The sequence below is a fragment of the Nannobrachium achirus genome (genome assembly GCF_963921795.1).
Source record: "Nannobrachium achirus genome assembly, chromosome: 10".
Taxonomy (NCBI): domain Eukaryota; kingdom Metazoa; phylum Chordata; class Actinopteri; order Myctophiformes; family Myctophidae; genus Nannobrachium; species Nannobrachium achirus.
In genome coordinates, this window is record NC_137819.1 from 46,959,068 (window position 1) to 46,976,567 (window position 17,500).

Sequence of the window (17,500 nt, forward strand, 5' to 3'; positions counted from 1 at the left end):
TGCCGACTTTTACTAGCATCAAGTGACGGCGAGGGTCGACGGAGCACATTCATATAATAGTTGGTACACGTCGCGATCGCGACGTGGGGAACACAGGTTTGTTTTCCTCGCGCAGACTGAAAAGGATAAAAATGCATTTCGTGGGATTTGTGCCATGTGGATGGATGTACCCACCTGGTAGTGGGTTGATTTGTTAGTTCGGCTGCTGGCCGCTCCAGCATTCACGAAACAGGTTGGTTTTTGCTTTGGGAAACTTCATTGTAGAGGATATATGAACAAGATATTGCTCGCTTTGGTCCCGCAAATGAACTGAAACGAGACTTTCCCATGGAGATCCGGAGGTTGTCGTGTTGAAAGGTGTCGCAGCAATGCATTGCCAGAAGTCAAGTGTTGTTTTTTCCCCCGCCGATCTTTGTTTTTTTGTGAAGGTCATTTCTAAATTCTGACCCGGATTAACTCCCGTTGGAGTCGGAGCATGTGTGTGTGTGTGTGTGTGTGTGTGTGTGTGTGCGCGTGTGTGCGTGCGCGTGTGCGTGTGTGTGCGCGTGTGCGTGAGACAAAATAGTTTTTGTTGTCTTTAAATGCAAGTAGTAAACAATGCGAAAGTGACCTTAACCCAAATCTATTAAAGTAACCTATATTAGTTGCTCTTATACCATACCATATCTGAGGAGCATGGATAAGGCCACACTTACCCTATATGTCACACTCTCCATTGCTCTCTTTTCTCAGGCGCGCGTGTGTGTGTGTGTGTGTGTGTGTGTGTGTGTGTGTGTGTGTGTGTGTGTGAGACTGGAGGTGTTACTAAGGACGCCCGGGATGGACTCCCAGTGTAACGGCGCCAGGCCACCCGAGGGCAGCGACCCGGTGCTTGACACGCGACCTCCACCCGCCAAACTGGCTCGGCTGGATCAGAACGGTGGAGGAGGAGGGCCCCTGGTCCACGAGAGGAGCAGGCAGGGGAGTCCCGGGGCCAAAACCCCAGGTCCCCCGGCCCAGAAACCTGCTTCACTGAGGCCACTGAGCAAGAGCTGGCATAAGAGAGGTACGCCCAGAGAGAGAGAGAGAATCAGGGAGATGGTAATCAGTGTTATCAGATGAGTTCCATCTGATACCAGGAAGTATAGATTAAACAGATAACGCATATAGTTACAGTGGATTTGTCAGCCAGTCTACCGGAGCGTGATCCCTTACACTGGAAAAGATCATGGGGAAATTCCATGTACTGTGTCCATCTATGATTCTATGACAGTGGTTCTCAACCCTATTCAGGCCGCGACCCCCAAAATAATCATATTTTAACTGGGGACCCTGATGAGCACTAAGAGTTGAGGCATTACATTCTGTAGGGGGGCAGACCTCCATTCAGAAACACCCCCACTTAGAAACATCCCCATTCAGAAATACTCCCACTGAGGTTAGGGTTAGGGTTTAGGTTAGGTTTAGGTGACACCTCCATGTGTAACCATTTTGTATAACACGGTTCTATTCTGAAAATAGCAGATCTACATGCTCACAACGCCTCACATTGCGAGGCGTTGTGAGCATGTAGATCGGCTATTTTCACAATTTCTGTATATAATATTTGACAATTTGGCCAATGTTTAATTTGTCATTTTAGAGGTATTAAAAAGTCCTTAGATTGTCACTTTAGAAATGTACAGATACCCTCTAATATACACTTAAACTTTATGTTGGTTTATTTACTGTTGAGAGAGAAAACAATGTTGCACATTAATAATCATCTGGGGAACCCCCAAAATAATTTGGGGACCCCCCTGGGGGTCCTCCTGACCCACAGGTTGAGAACCACTGATCTATGACACTTGTGACCTGACCACCAGTTATCTGTGTCGTGATTGGCCCGCGCTGTCTGTCCGTCAACCCCAGGGAGCCTGCTGCCCGTGTTCTGTGTGGTGGAGCCCTGGGAGAGCCCGGCGGAGAGGGAGAGGAAGGAGGAGCACGCAGAGTTTGTGCTGGTCAGGAGAGACCTGCTGTTCAACCAGCTGATAGAGATGGCCCTGCTGTCCCTGGGCTACTCGCACAGCTCTGCCGCGCAAGCCAAAGGTACCGGTATACGCACGCATGCACACACACACACACACACACACACACACACACACACACACACACACACACACACACACACACACACACACACACACACACACACACACACACACACACAGGTTTGCAATTACTACTTTGTGGGGACATTACACAACACATAGTCTACTATATTTGTGGGGACATTCCATTCATTTTTAACCCTAACCCTAACCCTTAACCTAACCCCTAAACACCTAAAATTTGTCCCCACACGTTTTTTTTCTCTGATTGTACTATCTTTGTGGGGACATGAGGTCCCCACAAAGTAGTAATTCCCTGTCCACACACACACACACACACACACACACACACACACACACACACACACACACACACACACATACACACACACACACACCTAATATTATGGCTACATAGTAAACATTTGTACGTTTGGTGTATCTGTGCGTCCCGTGTGTCTTGTGCGTCTGTGTTTACGTCATTCAATGGGAAAACCCTTGAAAAAACACAGGGTGACGTCAAACAAGTGCACCCTGGTAACGTTAGTGCCTAGTGAGATCGGCTGAGATCGAGATTCTTTTTCACTCAAAAAAGCACCTGCAATGTAGTGCATTTGAAACTACATTGCAGGACCTAAATGAGTGAGGACAGCAGACAAATTGACGTGAGTGAGATGAAAAAAAAAACCTGAGTGAAATCTACCAAGCTCAATAGGCACCAACTGTATAAATAGCAAGGAGCAAGTTGGCACCTCAGCAGAGTGCCAACTTGCCCACCCACATACATACATACAGACAGTACCGAACAGCACCGATCTCAGTACTTGCACGCCCTGCTGGCGCACAAGTAGGCCATATATGGCCACGATTGTTTGACAGAGTGCAGTCTAGTTGTTCATGTATCTTCTAACATGTATCCATTTGTAACTCCAAATGGACCCATAAAGGTACTATCCACAAGTGGATGAATTACTGTGTATGTGTGTGCGCACAAAAGACACGCACGCCACATTATGGTACATAAATGTAATATGTATGTGTGCACAGACAAAATGCGAGTACAAATGGGTACTATATACACTGGCAAAGCGCAGCTACAGACACATTATGCTCAGTTGCTCACATAACCACATATAGGTATGTTGAAGAGCCTCTCAAGCACGTGAATATTTATTACCTTCTATCCACGCATCGGCCTATACTGTAGCTGCTCTAACTTATATCTTCCTCTGTATAATTACCATCACTCTATTCCTATATCCGCACTGGCTTGCAAATTGAGTGTGCTCAGTATTCTTTATGAGCCTGCTGCCTTGCCAATGTGAGTGTGTTCAGTATATCGCTGTTGTTGGGTGGAAACCTTGTATGTCCAAAACCGTTTTTATTCCTCAGAAAAAAAAAAGATTTAAAATAGTGAAAATCTACAAGCACACAACGCATTGTGGTGAGGTGTTGTGTGCTTGTATATCGGCTATTTTCAATGGTTTTGTGCAACAGTCTTATATGATGAGGCAGGGTTTAATTTACGAAAAAACTCTGAGATACAAGGTTTCTGCCCCGACAGTGACGATATATACAGCTGTTACCTAGATGTAGCATATCATTTGTCAAAACTACTACTGGCACATTAGACCCACGCACATGGTACTCGCTTCTCACCAGTAAGTATCGTGTATTTTATCAGCGTCGCCTAACGTCTAAATATTAAAGCTGTGAAATTTATGTCTGTGGTCTAGTTTTACTCTGCTGTCTGAAAGTGTGTCCCTGCAATGTCCTGCTGCGCGACTGCAACTCCTGTGCAATCCAGGTGTTTTGCCTGCAAACCTGAGTTAAGCCTGGTTCATAATGAATGTGTATTATGGCCAAGCTCACAACGCATATCGTCGGCAAGCGACACAGCGCGACACTACAGTGCCACATACAAAAGGGATACCGTGACATACAGTATTCTCATACAGGTAGTTGGTCAGAATTGGTCAAAATCAGACCATGAGTCACCTGTTTCACGCGATAGGAATTCCCCAGTTGTGTCCATGGCCGCCGCTAGGGTAGAGTGAACGGTGCGGTCGCACAGGGCCCCCAGTTAAAATATGATAATTTTGGGGGTCGCGGCCTGAATAGTGTTGAGAACCACTGTCATAGAATCATAGATGGACAGTACATGGAATTTCCCCATGATCTTTTCCAGTGTAAGGGATCACGCTCCGGTAGACTGGCTGACAAATCCACTGTAACTATATGCTTTATCTGTTTAATCTATACTTCCTGGCATCAGATGGAACTCATCTGATAACACTGATTACCATCTCCCTGATTCTCTCTCTCTCTCTGGGCGTACCTCTCTTATGCCAGCTCTTGCTCAGTGGCCTCAGTGAAGCACCAGTTTGACACAATGGTGGTGACAATGCGTTGGATACCGACTGTGTCTTTTGCAGGTCTGATCCAGGTGGGCAGGTGGAACCCAGTGCCTCTGTCCAGTGTGACAGACGCTCCTGATGCTACTGTTGCAGACATGCTGCAAGATGTTCACCATGTAACCACACTGAAGATACAGTTGCACAGGTACAGGGCCTCACCTGAGACATTATATTGCCATTATAAGTCACCTATGTTATCTTCATTATTTATTTATTTATCTATCAAGTTCCACCTGACAGTACAAAGGCAGGGCCCTTAGCCAATGAAGTGCAATTGGAAATTGGCGGAAAAACATCTGGGAGTGGTGTTAGTTGGAGTATTGGTTGAGCTTCACATGACAGTTAGCACGCTGCAGAATATAGTCACGTTGGCAACCACACTTGCAATTGAGGTGCCAGTGAGCCAAAGGTTGAAAGTACCATGGTTTAACATTATGAACCAAAGAGAGCAAAAAGAAAACAACAACAACCACTCACTTATGTATATATTTTTTATTTATTTAACATTTTTTGTAAACAAACAAGAAATGAAGGAAAAACAACAATTTATTTGATTAAGAGTTTTTATTTTATTATTATTATTCCTTTATGAGCGAGCCCACACTGTTTCGTAGGAACAGTATTTCTAGTTGCCATTATATCCCCTTAGGGTGGATTAGAAGATCTGAATGATAATTCAATTAGTGCTTCCCAACTGAGGTACGCAGGGACCTGCCCGGTACTTCTGGTTTTCTCTCCTACCAGGTAGTTAATTGAATTTACCGTCACAGTTTAGATAACATCTTCTGATGTCCTTGTTACCTTGATGTAAGAAGATTGTACCAGGCATGTTCTGCCTTGTACAAAATGAAAAGTACCAGTTGTTTAATTTTTGCTAAACTCATAGAGTTAAATTAACACTGAGGATTCTGTGGTGTAGGATAGAAAACCGGCAGTACTAGAGGTTATGATGAGCAGATACTGTATGGTAGCCACTGTTAAATCATATTCATTATAGTGAATAGTCATTACTCATTTGACACCCCAACCTACAAACCACCCATTCCAAAAACAAGTCTGATGCTTTGTCAGTTTCCAGAGAGTGATGAGATATTCTATTCTGCTGTTCTGAAGCTATTTGTGCAATTTAGCATTAATTGTACTAATGCTTAAGAACAAGCACGTTGATAAAACTGGCATGTTTAGCCCAGTGATGACTCACTTTAAGTTAGTGATGACCATTTTCTTAAACATATCATGGTTTGATTTCTGCAGAAACCAATGGATTCAGTTAATATCAGTGTGGAATGAAAATCGACTTCGGCAAACATTTTCTCAATAGTTATGTTATTATGGTTACATTTAGAATAATTTTAAAGCATGCATTGATTTTAAAGCATGCATTGATCTGATCGATTGATTTAAAAATGTGCATAACTTATGAATTGTGGCCAACATTGACTCAATAATTCAGGTTAGTTCCATAACATTTTATAAATTTGTAAAAGATGTATACAAAGATCAGAATAATGAATTAGTCTGTGACCTATTATGCCAGTATGGTATGGAACAAAATAGATTAATTTAGCCATTAGCCATTGTCAGAGCATGTAGAGAAGCCATGAGTAGAGAGGGGAGGAGATGCAACACAGGTCTTGAGTGAGTTCACAATTACCTGGTCACTCACCACATTAACTGGTTCACAAATGGATGTGAAAATGAAAGTGCTATGATCCCAACCTCTCATAAGAGTCTTATTAAAGTCATGTAAGAGCTGTAAGTGGGTTGTCTGTCTGTCTGTCTGTCTGTCTGTCTGTCTGTCTGTCTCACAGATAGGGATGGGACATTAAGCGATATTATCGTTTATTGTGATAAAAAACTCTCACGATAATCATATTGTGTAGATTCAATATATTGTGATATCGTCCTCTGTCATGCACTGGGATCAATTCACTTTTTATTTGCTGAGCTGCATACCGTCCATACCACTTAAACCCTCTATAATGGGTAAAAGGTAATATACAGTACGTACTAGAGTCTTTTTTTTCACTCTATGAAATGCCTTTGCCAAAAAATAGCCGATCTACAAGCTCACAACGCGTCGCGTTGTGAGCTTGTAGATCTGCAAATTTTTGGCAAATGTTCCGCCACAGGATAATGCGATAATATCGTAAATCGCAATAATCGTGATGTTGAATTTTTCATATCGTCCCATCCCTACTCACTGACGTACTTTCTCAATCTGTCTGTCTGTCTGTCTGTCTGTCTGTCTGTCTATCTCAATCTGTCTGTGTGTCTGTGTGTCTTTCTGTCTATCTCAATCTGTCTGTGTGTCTGTGTGTCTAGCTGCCCCAAGCTGGAGGACCTCCCAGCAGAGCAGTGGAGTCACTCCACAGTGAGAAACGCTCTCAAGGAGCTGCTCAAGGACATGAACCAGAGCTCCTTGGCCAAGGAATGCCCTCTGTCACAGGTACAACTCTCACTCACACACACATGCACGCACGCACGCACGCACGCACGCACGCACGCACGCACGCACACACACACACACACACACACACACACTCACGCACACACACACACACACACACACACACACACACACACACACACACACCATCACCACGCATAAACAAACATATGTGCATGCTCATATATGAATAAATTCATAAATACCATATGAATAAATTTCACATACAGCTGTACTCAGCTGAGAGAGGGAATACATATCCTTTAAAAGTGTCTGGATAAATAGTCTGTGGTTCCAAGTATGTTTGAGTGTCTGCCCGTCCGTCCGTCCGTCCGTCCGTCCGTCCGTCTGTCTGTGCACGCGTGCGACGGGTGTCCCTCAGTCCATACCTCTGACAGTCTGTCCTTCAGTGCGTGCATGCATGCGTGCGTGCGTGCGACCATGTGTGTGTGTGTGAGCATGTGTGTGTGGCATATGGCATAAATGTGGGTCCATTATCTAGATAGGAAGTGCAGATTGTAGAGGTAGATAAGCTGTGGGGCAGAGCAGAGAGAGAGAGCGAATGATAAGGACAGAGATGGTTATCTCTTAAAGAGGTCGACTGGCCTGCCTTGCCTTCCATTGGCCTCAGGTCTTATCCTCAATGCTGTCAGCCTGTCTGTCTGTTAGTATGTCTATTTGAATGTAATTTTATGTCTGCTATTATTAGTATGTTTGTCTGTTAGCATGACTATCTCCTTTATTTCTGTTAGTATGTCTATTTGAATGTGATTTTATGTCTGCTATTAGTATGTTTGTCTGTTAGCATGACTTTCTGTGAGTTACTATATGTGTCGGTACCCAGGTTTAACGTCGCCTAATTTTTAACCTGAATCCGAGACCCTATTGGCAAGCCTGAGAAATATGAAAGGAAACCGCTACGACACATGGCACACTCTGCAGCAATTGAACATTAAACAATTGGTGGTGGAGTTTTACCGACAAACTATGTGCTGACATACAGTGAGGGCTAAAAGAGCAACATTAGTGCAGTTTCTGTTTGAAACACGCTCACTCGTACAGTGACACATGCAGGCATACACAAGCTGTGGCTGCACAAGTAATTCTAGATAAGACGTGCAATATTTGGTACTTTCCTCTCTCAGAATAATAATCAAAATGGTCTATCTGTGGTTTTGCCTGAGGGCACATAGGACATCTGCAGCTTGATAAATCGCCTACTATCTCTCTCCTTAGATTCCTTCACTCTCTCTCTCTCTCTCTCTCTCTCTCTCTCTCTCTCTCTCTCTCTCTCTGCTGTTTTAATATCTGATACAACCCATCTCTCCTCCCCCATCTCTCTCTCTCTATATACTCTCCCTTATTTCTCTTTTTTACTAGCCTCTCTCTCTCACTCTCTCTTTCCCCCACTCTTGTTTGTGAGAAGCAGATTAAAATAAATATGAGAAGATGAAAGGTGTAATCAGATGTACAGATTGCACAGGATGGTCTTAAGGGAAAGGTGTGTGTGTGTGTGTGTGTGTGTGTGTGTGTGTGTGTGTGTGTGTGTGTGTGTGTGTGTGTGTGTGTGTGTGTGTGTGTGTGTGTGTGTGTGTGATAGAGCGAGAGAGTTCAATAAACTACTCCCTGGCTACCCCTAGTCTTTAGTTTGTCTGCGCGCGCAGCCGCGCACACGCACACACGCACACGCACACGCACACACACACACACACACACACACACACACACACACACACACACACACACACACACACACACACACACACAGACTCTCGCGCACAAGCACATGCTGCCATGCTCATCTGTCTTTATTATCCCATTTACCTTTTTTTTGTTATCAATTATTTTTATTTTCCATAACATAAAATTAGAGACATACATATGAATAGAACAAGAAAAAGTAAAACATTAATCAAAAGAAAAATGCAATTAACAGACAAACACAAACAATAGCGAAACAAGAAAAGGAAAAGAAAACCCACCCACCCCCTTTCCCCGGACCAACACGGAATGTACAATAGTGCATGCCTGTGCTAGGCTGTTACCACTATATAGTGATTTCTTGAATCATAGCCTTAAGCTTATCTGCAATGTCCGACCACATATTAATGTTTTCTTCTTTTGCTCCGTGTAACCTTGCTATCGACTGCTCTAAATATACTATATCTAGAAAGGTTAAGGCCCACTGGCGAAACGTTAACGTATGAGGAGGTTTCCACCGCGTAGCTACCATCTTCTTCGCCGCCGTTAATCCAGCAAAGAAGATGCGCTTGCGTATATTGTTTAGTTGCAACTGTGAGACGTCATTTAATAAAAATAAAGAAGGAGAAGATATGATATTAATACTAAAAATAGTTGAAAGTTTTGAGGCAACCATATTCCAGAATGACGACACATTTGGGCATTCCCAAACCATGTGAAGGAAGGTACCAATACTATTTGAGGCGCAGAGAGTGCAGTTGGGATTATTCAAAATCCTCATAGCACATAGTCTGCGGGGAGTTAAATAAGTCCGATGAACAAAATTTAAATGAATTTGTTGATGGTCTGGATTTCTAGAAGATAGCCTAATGTTAGACCACACTGTGTCCCAACAAAAGTCAGGGTCCAAATTTGGTACATCATTCCTCCAAACAGTATCAACAGATAGGGGCCCATAACTACAGTCTAATAAAAAACCATAGAGGGTGGAAACCAAACCTCTTGTTCTGTTACCATCACAGATAAACTCATGGAAGGGGTGCAATCTAAGGGGAGCTTGCCATGGGACCCCATAGGTCCTCATGGACAATCTCAGTTGGAAGTAGAAAAAAAGGGTATTTCCAGGCAGATTGAAGATGTCACACAAATCTCGAAAAGGTCGTAAACCATTTCTATCAAATAAGTCCCCTAATGTACGAATCCCCTTAGCCCTCCACCTTGGAAAGCGAATGGGGCGATCCTCGATTAAAAGTCTTTGATTATTGAACACTGGGGAAAATAAGTTCCATTTACAATCAATCTTACACATCTTTTCAGCTGCTCTCCATACTGCCACTAAATGAGAAATGATAGGTCCAAAGCGAACTTTGCATTGATGTGTAGTTATGTTTGAATAGATAAGATCTCTCAATTCAACAGGCTGCACTAAACTCTCCTCAAGCTCTCTCCAAGAAACCTTATTTGCTGGGTTAAACCAATTTAAAAGGGGGCGGAGCGTGAAGGCCCAATAATAAAATTTAAAGTTGGGCAATGAAAGGCCGCCATCATCTCTAGCACGCTGTAATAGAGAAAGTTTAAGACGAGGGCGTTTCCCTTTCCACACAAACTTAGATATCGAAGAGTGAAGCTTATTCCAGTATTGCGGCGGTGGTGGCAAAGGGAGCATAGAGCTTACAAAGTTAACCCTAGGAAGAACATTCATCTTTATGATTGAAACTCGAGCTTGGAGAGAGTTGGGCAAAGATGACCATCTATCTAAATCAAGACAAATCTTATTTAGAGTGTCACCATAGTTGTTCTTAACAATAGCCTGAAGAGAGGGGAAAATATCTATGCCAAGATATTTGAATTGGCTTACTACTGGGATTATGGGCGGCAGGATAGCAGATCTCATCTGATCATTTAGAGGTAGAAGGGCTGACTTCGTCCAATTAATTTTGTAGCCGGAAATGGAACTGAACTGATCAAAGATTTGAAGGACATGAGTAATTGACTGTGGTGCATTCTCAATGAACAGTAGAATATCGTCAGCATATAGGGAAATGCGATGCTGTGTGTTGTTAATCGAAACAGGAGTAATATCTGCAGACTGACGCACTGTCTGAGCCAAGGGTTCGAGTGAAAGTGCGAAAAGGAGAGGACTAAGGGGACAACCCTGCCTCGAAGATCTGCCAATCGTGAATAGCGGCGAACAGATCTTACCGGTTAGGACCATCGCTGACGGATTAGAATAAAGTACTTTAACAAAATGTATGAATGAAGCACCAAATCCCATTTTATCTAGTACAGCCCACAGGTAAGACCATTCCAGACGATCAAATGCCTTCAACGCATCGAGCGACAACACTGCGGCGGGGGTCCTCAGCTCCTTAGCCCTATCGATGATATGCAATAGTCATTATCCCATTTACCTGAGGGTCTTTTTAATAACACACATCTGAGTTCATTAATATCAGACTTGTGAACAGCTGAGACGCCCAGGCAGCCAGTAGCAGCCACTTGGAGAGCATAATGAATTTCCTTTGTCTTTTCTCCCACTGCTACAGAGCATGATCTCCTCCATTGTGAACAGCACTTACTATGCAAACGTCTCAGCCACCAAGTGTCAGGAGTTTGGCCGGTGGTACAAGCACTTCAAGAAGACCAAAGGACTCAAGGGTGAGGGGATTTCTGTCAGTTTTTGGTCTTTGGCGTCTTAACCACTCGGCGTGGATAGTTACAATAACGAAACTATACTGTTAGGTCAGAGATGTACCGTACATGTAGGCGAAGAAACGTCACAATTTCCAACTAATGTGTACAAAATCTTACGATAACAAAATATTAAAAGTTTTGGGTCTGAGAGGCTAAGGACCACTTCTAGAGACAAATGTATTTAAATCATAAATCATATTGTACTTTAGACAGAGCCGAACCAAAATACATTTGTGGAGTATGTATGTCAGCCCAATCTCATCAAATGGTGGTCCATGGCTCAAATGCAGAATACATAATGGACCTTGATGTGACAAAGGTTGAAAACCACTGTTGTAGGGTAAAGGTTTGGCCAGGTGCTCCAACAAACACAAGTGGTGGTGTTTACGGGAGGGAAGCTGGGCTCGGAGGGTATTCTGTGTCTGCACTAGTGCCTACAGGTCGGTCCTGTTCTGTTCAGCAGGGAGTGTGAAGGATAGCGTGGTCCTCAACTTTCATTACGCCTCCCCGGGTAAACTCATCAGGAGCAGCCAGCGATTCAGTTGCATTGGATGAGACACATACTCATCCAAACCCTCCATTATGACCACCTGTAAGGGTTAGCAGTGACAGAATCTACACGTGAGGGGGACGTTGGGAACTGCCTGGCATAGCATCAGGAAGCTCACTTATTGAATAATGAACACTGTCGTGTATAACTTCTGAACTATTCATAGTAAAAGGATGAGACTGACTTACTTGTGTTATGTTTCCTAGACCCAAATGACGTAAGATAATGATGAAAATTGATGAAGGTTGGCATTTCACAGCTGTGCACACGCCGCACACTTCTAGGTTACCCTTGTTTGTGCTGTGAAGGGACTCTATTTGGTTTATTAATTAATCCATTAAGTGGATCACAACAACACTGCCTCAGCAAAATGTCTGAATAGCAGGTCTGTTCATAGCTTCACGTTTGTCTTTTTTTATCTCTCCTTCACCCCTCACCCGTCTTCTAACCTAAAGAGGTTGACAGTTTCCCTGACCAACCCAACGCTCCGATCCCCATGGGCCAGCAGCTGAACGACAGGCTGAGCCCGCCCATGCTGTTCCCTCACGGGGGCATCATGTGTGGGCGTGGCGCCTTCGGCCTCCGCCCGCCGGCGATGGTGGCCGCGCCCCTGAGTCCCCAGCTGGTGAGCCAGCAGCTGGTGATGGCCCAGTTGTTCAACCAGCAGTACGCCGTCAGCCGCATGCTCGCCGGGCAGGCTCTCTCGCCCGTCCCGCAGCAGTACCTCAACCACCCCCCGATGGGACGGGCCCCCTCCTCCATGGCCCTCCCCAAGGGCCCCGACTCCCCGCAGCCCCCGCAGGTCCAGGGGGGTCCCGGTGGCGGCACGGGCTCCGGAGCCGGGGGGGCGTCTCACGGCCAGACGTCGGCCGGGTCCGGCGGAGGAGGAGGCGCGTCCGACGTGACCACTGAGATCTATCAGAATGTGAGGGAGGAGCTGAAGAGGGCGGGCATCTCGCAGGCCGTGTTCGCCCGCGTGGCCTTCAACAGGACCCAGGTACGGACGCAGGGGAGGAGGAGAAGGTGGAGGAAGGGAGGTGGAGCGAGGGATGGATGGAGGTGGATGGAGACACATCCACTTCCTGTTGATTGCATTTTGGAAATGTGTTTGCCGATTTTCTGGTAGTTTCAGTTTGCTTCATGTGTGTGTGTGTGTGTCTGTGTGTGTGTGAGTGTGTGTGTGTGTGTGTGTGTGTGTGTGTGTGTGTGTGTGTGTGTGTGTGTGTGTGTGTGTGTGTGTGTGTGTGTGTTGGTTGGCACATTTGTGTGGCCTTTTTCTGCCGCAGTGCCCCCTCCCTCTGTGCATACGTGTAAGTGTGCGTGCGCGCGTGCGTGTGTGTTCGTGAGTGTGTATGAGTGTGCGTGCGTGCGGGTGCGCGTGAGCGTGCGTGTGCGTGCGCACCCCAGCTCTCTGCAGCACGGGGCCAGTGCCAGCAGTGAAACAGCTGCTGGGCCAACTAATCATTCCTCCTTAGAGAGATGCTGTCTCCCTCTCTACCTCTGCCTCTATATCGCTGTCCCTCCATCTTTCACCACCTCTCCTCTCTCTGGCAGCCCTACTAGCCTTTTAAACACCACAGTGCATCCATCTTTCTTTTATCGCTCCCTCTCGCTGTCCATCAGTATCAGCCATCATTTCTCATCTAAATATCTCTCTCTACTACTATCACCTCACCTGCTAACGTCTAAAGGGCCTGTTATATTTGGTTGCACACTGAGAATAGCCGATCTACTGTATAAGCTCACAACGCGCCGGGAGCTTATAGATCGGCTATTTTTCGGTGCACCCAAACCGGTTCGCAGCTAAGTATAAATCACCCGTAACCGCATCCACGCTTAGCCGTGCGTAGGGTACACGCCACAAAAAACCCACACAAAAAGAGGCTCAGAAGAAGATGGGGCTAAGCCCATTGTTATTATTATTACAGTCATTATCATCTTCATCATAATCAGTAGATCCACTTATCATCCACCCCCATGTTCCTCCGTTGCCAGCACAGAGGTGCTCTGATGCCAGCCGGACCGGGCGCGGTGCCAAGGCGCCAGCTAAAAGCGGGAGAAGCATTTGTCAATTGACGATGCATATGAAAACCTCAATCCATTTGGAAAATTTGCGACGCGGATGTGAAGAATTACAATGGTCTGATTTGAATAAAAGTGTGCGTTATTTTTTTGCTTCGTTTTTTTTCTCGTCTTCTCATGCTGCTGTTTCTCCACCCGCCCGGAGTGGATTCTGAACTTTTTCTTGAGGAAAGCTTCCCAAAAAACCTCTAGTCTAGATGATGTTTGAAGGCTCGTCTGCATAGACAAGACACACCCAGGGTAATGATGGGTGTACGGGTGTGAGTAATCGTCTTTAATAGCAGTGCTTTGGAGACTGACTCTAAGTTCTAATCTACTGTTGTCTCTACTGTTGATGTGAAATGCTGACCTGCAGAGGCTTGTCACTTGGATTTGCAATGAGATCTAATGACAGTTATGAGGAACTTTCACCTAATGCCACTGTGGATATAAGAAACTCAGCATTTGCATTTCCATTCTGTATGCATCAGGAGACTGGGCGATACATGTTTTATATCACAATATCTTTGACCAAATACCTCAATATCAATATTGTGACCAAAATACCGTACGATAGTATGAGTATGACATTTAATTATATATTTTTCAAAAATTGTTACATTTTTAAAGTATTACATATAGAGAAAGTCATTAAAACTATACTATACTACTATGCAAGTATGCCGGATGCATCCCAGATGAATCGAGAAGATATCTAGTCTCTTAACACGATAATATAGTGATATTAACATTAATAATTAATATTGATATATTGCCCCAGCCCTAGTACACTTACAGTATGTAAATACAGGCATGTTGTCATTATTTTCCATTATAGCATCACGGTTGATGAGAAATCTATAACCATTGACATGAGATGTGTAATCACTCATCATAGGCTTTTGAATATCATTTTTTCAACATTATCCCACACCAGAGAGAGGTATTAACCCATTTAGACCTGAGGGCCATTCTAAAAATGCCTTCTAAATCCTGACCTCCAGTTTTCTGAAAAACTTCAAATATTTATTAAAAATTACAAAACAATTATGTTGCTATACAGTATACTGTACATAACAACAACCCCAAAAGGGGTTCCCTGGATTGAAAGGTAAAAACCCCAAAAGGATTATTCTCGTCCTATGGTGCAGCAATCAATACTGAATAGACGTCAATCAATCAATCAATGAATCGATCAAGATCGATTTAAAGGCATCAATAGATGTCAGTATCATAAGGTAATTAACACTGTCAAAATCTAGAATTGTGTGAGTGTGTACATGCGTGCATGTGCCATTTTGGACTATTTCTGTGGGGGCCAAAAGTCAACACAAGGACACTGAACCCCCGCAAATATAATGTTAATGGTTATATTCAGGGTAAGGGACAGGTATTTTTTTTACGTTACGGTTATGGTTATGCATGGTTGTGTTTAAGTCAGTGAAGACAAACGTGTGTGTATGTATGTGTGTGTGTGTGTGTGTGTGTGTGTGTGTGTGTGTGTATGTGTGTGTGTGTGTGTGTGTGTGTGTGCGTGCGTGCGTGCGTGCGTGTGCATGTATGTATGTATGTGCGTGCGTGCGTGTGTACCAGGGCCTGTTGTCGGAGATTCTACGCAAGGAGGAGGACCCCAAACACGCCTCCCAGTCCTTGCTGGTCAACCTGAGGGCCATGCACGTGTTCCTCCAGCTGCATGAGGTAGAGCGAGACCACATCTATCAGGAGGAGAGAGAGAGGAGCCTCTCTGGAGCCACACCTAACACCATCAACAACATCAACATCAACAACACCAACAACAACATCTCACCCAGACACACACAGGTTAGAAACACACGCATAAGAACCCTGTCTCACCTGAATGTCTTTTTTTTTATAACCTTTATTATCAAAAATCAGGGTTCATTTTTACCAATTAATTTTCAAAACTTTTCCAGAATATTTAACCCAATTTCCAGGACTATATAACAATAATTCAGCTCAATAACAAGTCGCTTTACTCCTATGCACAATGCCCAAAGACAGGTAGTGTATGCCAGTGGTTCTCAACCTTTTCAGGCTGTGACCCCTGAAATAATCATATTTTAACTGGGGACCCGGCACCCTGACGAGCACTAAGAGTTGAGGAATTTTGTATAACACGTTTCTATTGTGAAAATAGACGATCTATAAAGCGAGGCGTTGTGAGCATGTAGATCGGCTATTTTCACAAATTTCTGCCTTTAATATTTGACAATTTGGCCAATGTTTAATTTGTCATTTCAGAGGTATTAACACAATCAATAACCAAAGACAATGCATAGCTATTTTTTCCAGGACCTTCCAGGACCCTTGATCAATTCCAAAACTTTTCCAGTACTGGAAAAATATTTTTCTAATTTCAAAATATTTCCAGGAATTTCATGACTGTGGGAACCCTGAAAAATGTATAATAAATCTGTCTGGAGCAGGGGCACGAAACGGGTCACCATCCGGAATCAATGGGGGAAAATTTACTCAAATCCAATTTTTGTCTTAGGAATGTGACAAAAACCAAAAAATATTATTGAACTCTAGTCTCCATGGCATGAGTAATCAATAGAAAAAAAGTCATTTTGGGGGTGAACTACTCCTTTAAGATAAGACAATACTATTTTATTCAACTGGACTATCATTGGACACCTCTTTACTCAAATCAAATCATCATCATATTCATCATGATATTGGATTAGGCCTATCCACAGATTCTGTTCACTGTTCATATTCAGAATGCCTGCTGCCCATTGTTGTATGCTGATGTATAAAATAGGTTTAAAGTTGTTAAACAGATTGTTATGCTATTAAGCAATTTTGCTTAATATCCTCTTAAAGAGGACATCCAGACCAAATATCCCCCCCTGAAATTGCATGTTTTCATAAATGTTCCTACCTGGTTTGGTGGATTTCTGTTATTGTTGCTCCTCATCCAAGTTTTGACGACCACCTCCTCACAGCTAAAATGGGGCTTTTGCGACTCCTCCAACATCGCTTATTTTGGCCGTTCCAAAGTTACTTTTTTCTTCATGAATCGTCTATTTATAGTTCCATGAGACCACCCGAAGTGTTGTTATTGCACCACGTATCGACTCGGAAGAGAAAGGAGCTGAAAACAATGACGCGGTTTCCAGAGCAAGATTGTAGCGTATCACGAGATCTCCGGTTACTACGCTTCTAACGTAACTTATGTAGCGCAAAGGAGGCTCTGTCCTGGAGTTATTACAGCCAGTATGTACACAACAACGCATCGTGGTATAAATAAATAAAACAATTGCAGCAAAAGAATATAATAGTTGATTGCTGGAATCCAGTAGTATGAATGAGAAGATAACATATGCTTCTAGCGTAGTAAGCTTCAAGAATAGCCGTAGCTAGGTAGCTACGTTACGTGGCTGCGTAGCACAGTATCTTGGAACTATAAATAGACCATTCATAAAGAAAAAAGTTACTTTGGAACGGCCAAAATAAGCAATTTTTGAGGAGTCGCAACAGCCCCATTTTTGCTGTGAGGAGGTGGTCGTCAAAACTCGGATGAGGAGCAACAATA

At 43.9% G+C, this 17,500-nt stretch overlaps 1 protein-coding gene across 1 annotated transcript in view; it reads left to right on the plus strand.

Annotated features, from left to right (window-relative positions):
* Positions 1–819: 819 nt before the first annotated feature.
* The window catches only part of satb1a (SATB homeobox 1a), a gene marked incomplete at both ends in the record, with an annotated part of 35,897 nt that continues 19,216 nt past the window's right edge, over positions 820–17,500 (plus strand). The window contains 7 exons of the mRNA XM_080735540.1: positions 820–1,045; positions 1,891–2,067; positions 4,505–4,631; positions 6,812–6,935; positions 11,183–11,294; positions 12,336–12,877; positions 15,535–15,762. Coding sequence (XP_080591666.1) covers positions 820–1,045; positions 1,891–2,067; positions 4,505–4,631; positions 6,812–6,935; positions 11,183–11,294; positions 12,336–12,877; positions 15,535–15,762 — 1,536 coding nt within the window. The remainder of the gene's footprint in view (positions 1,046–1,890; positions 2,068–4,504; positions 4,632–6,811; positions 6,936–11,182; positions 11,295–12,335; positions 12,878–15,534; positions 15,763–17,500) is intronic.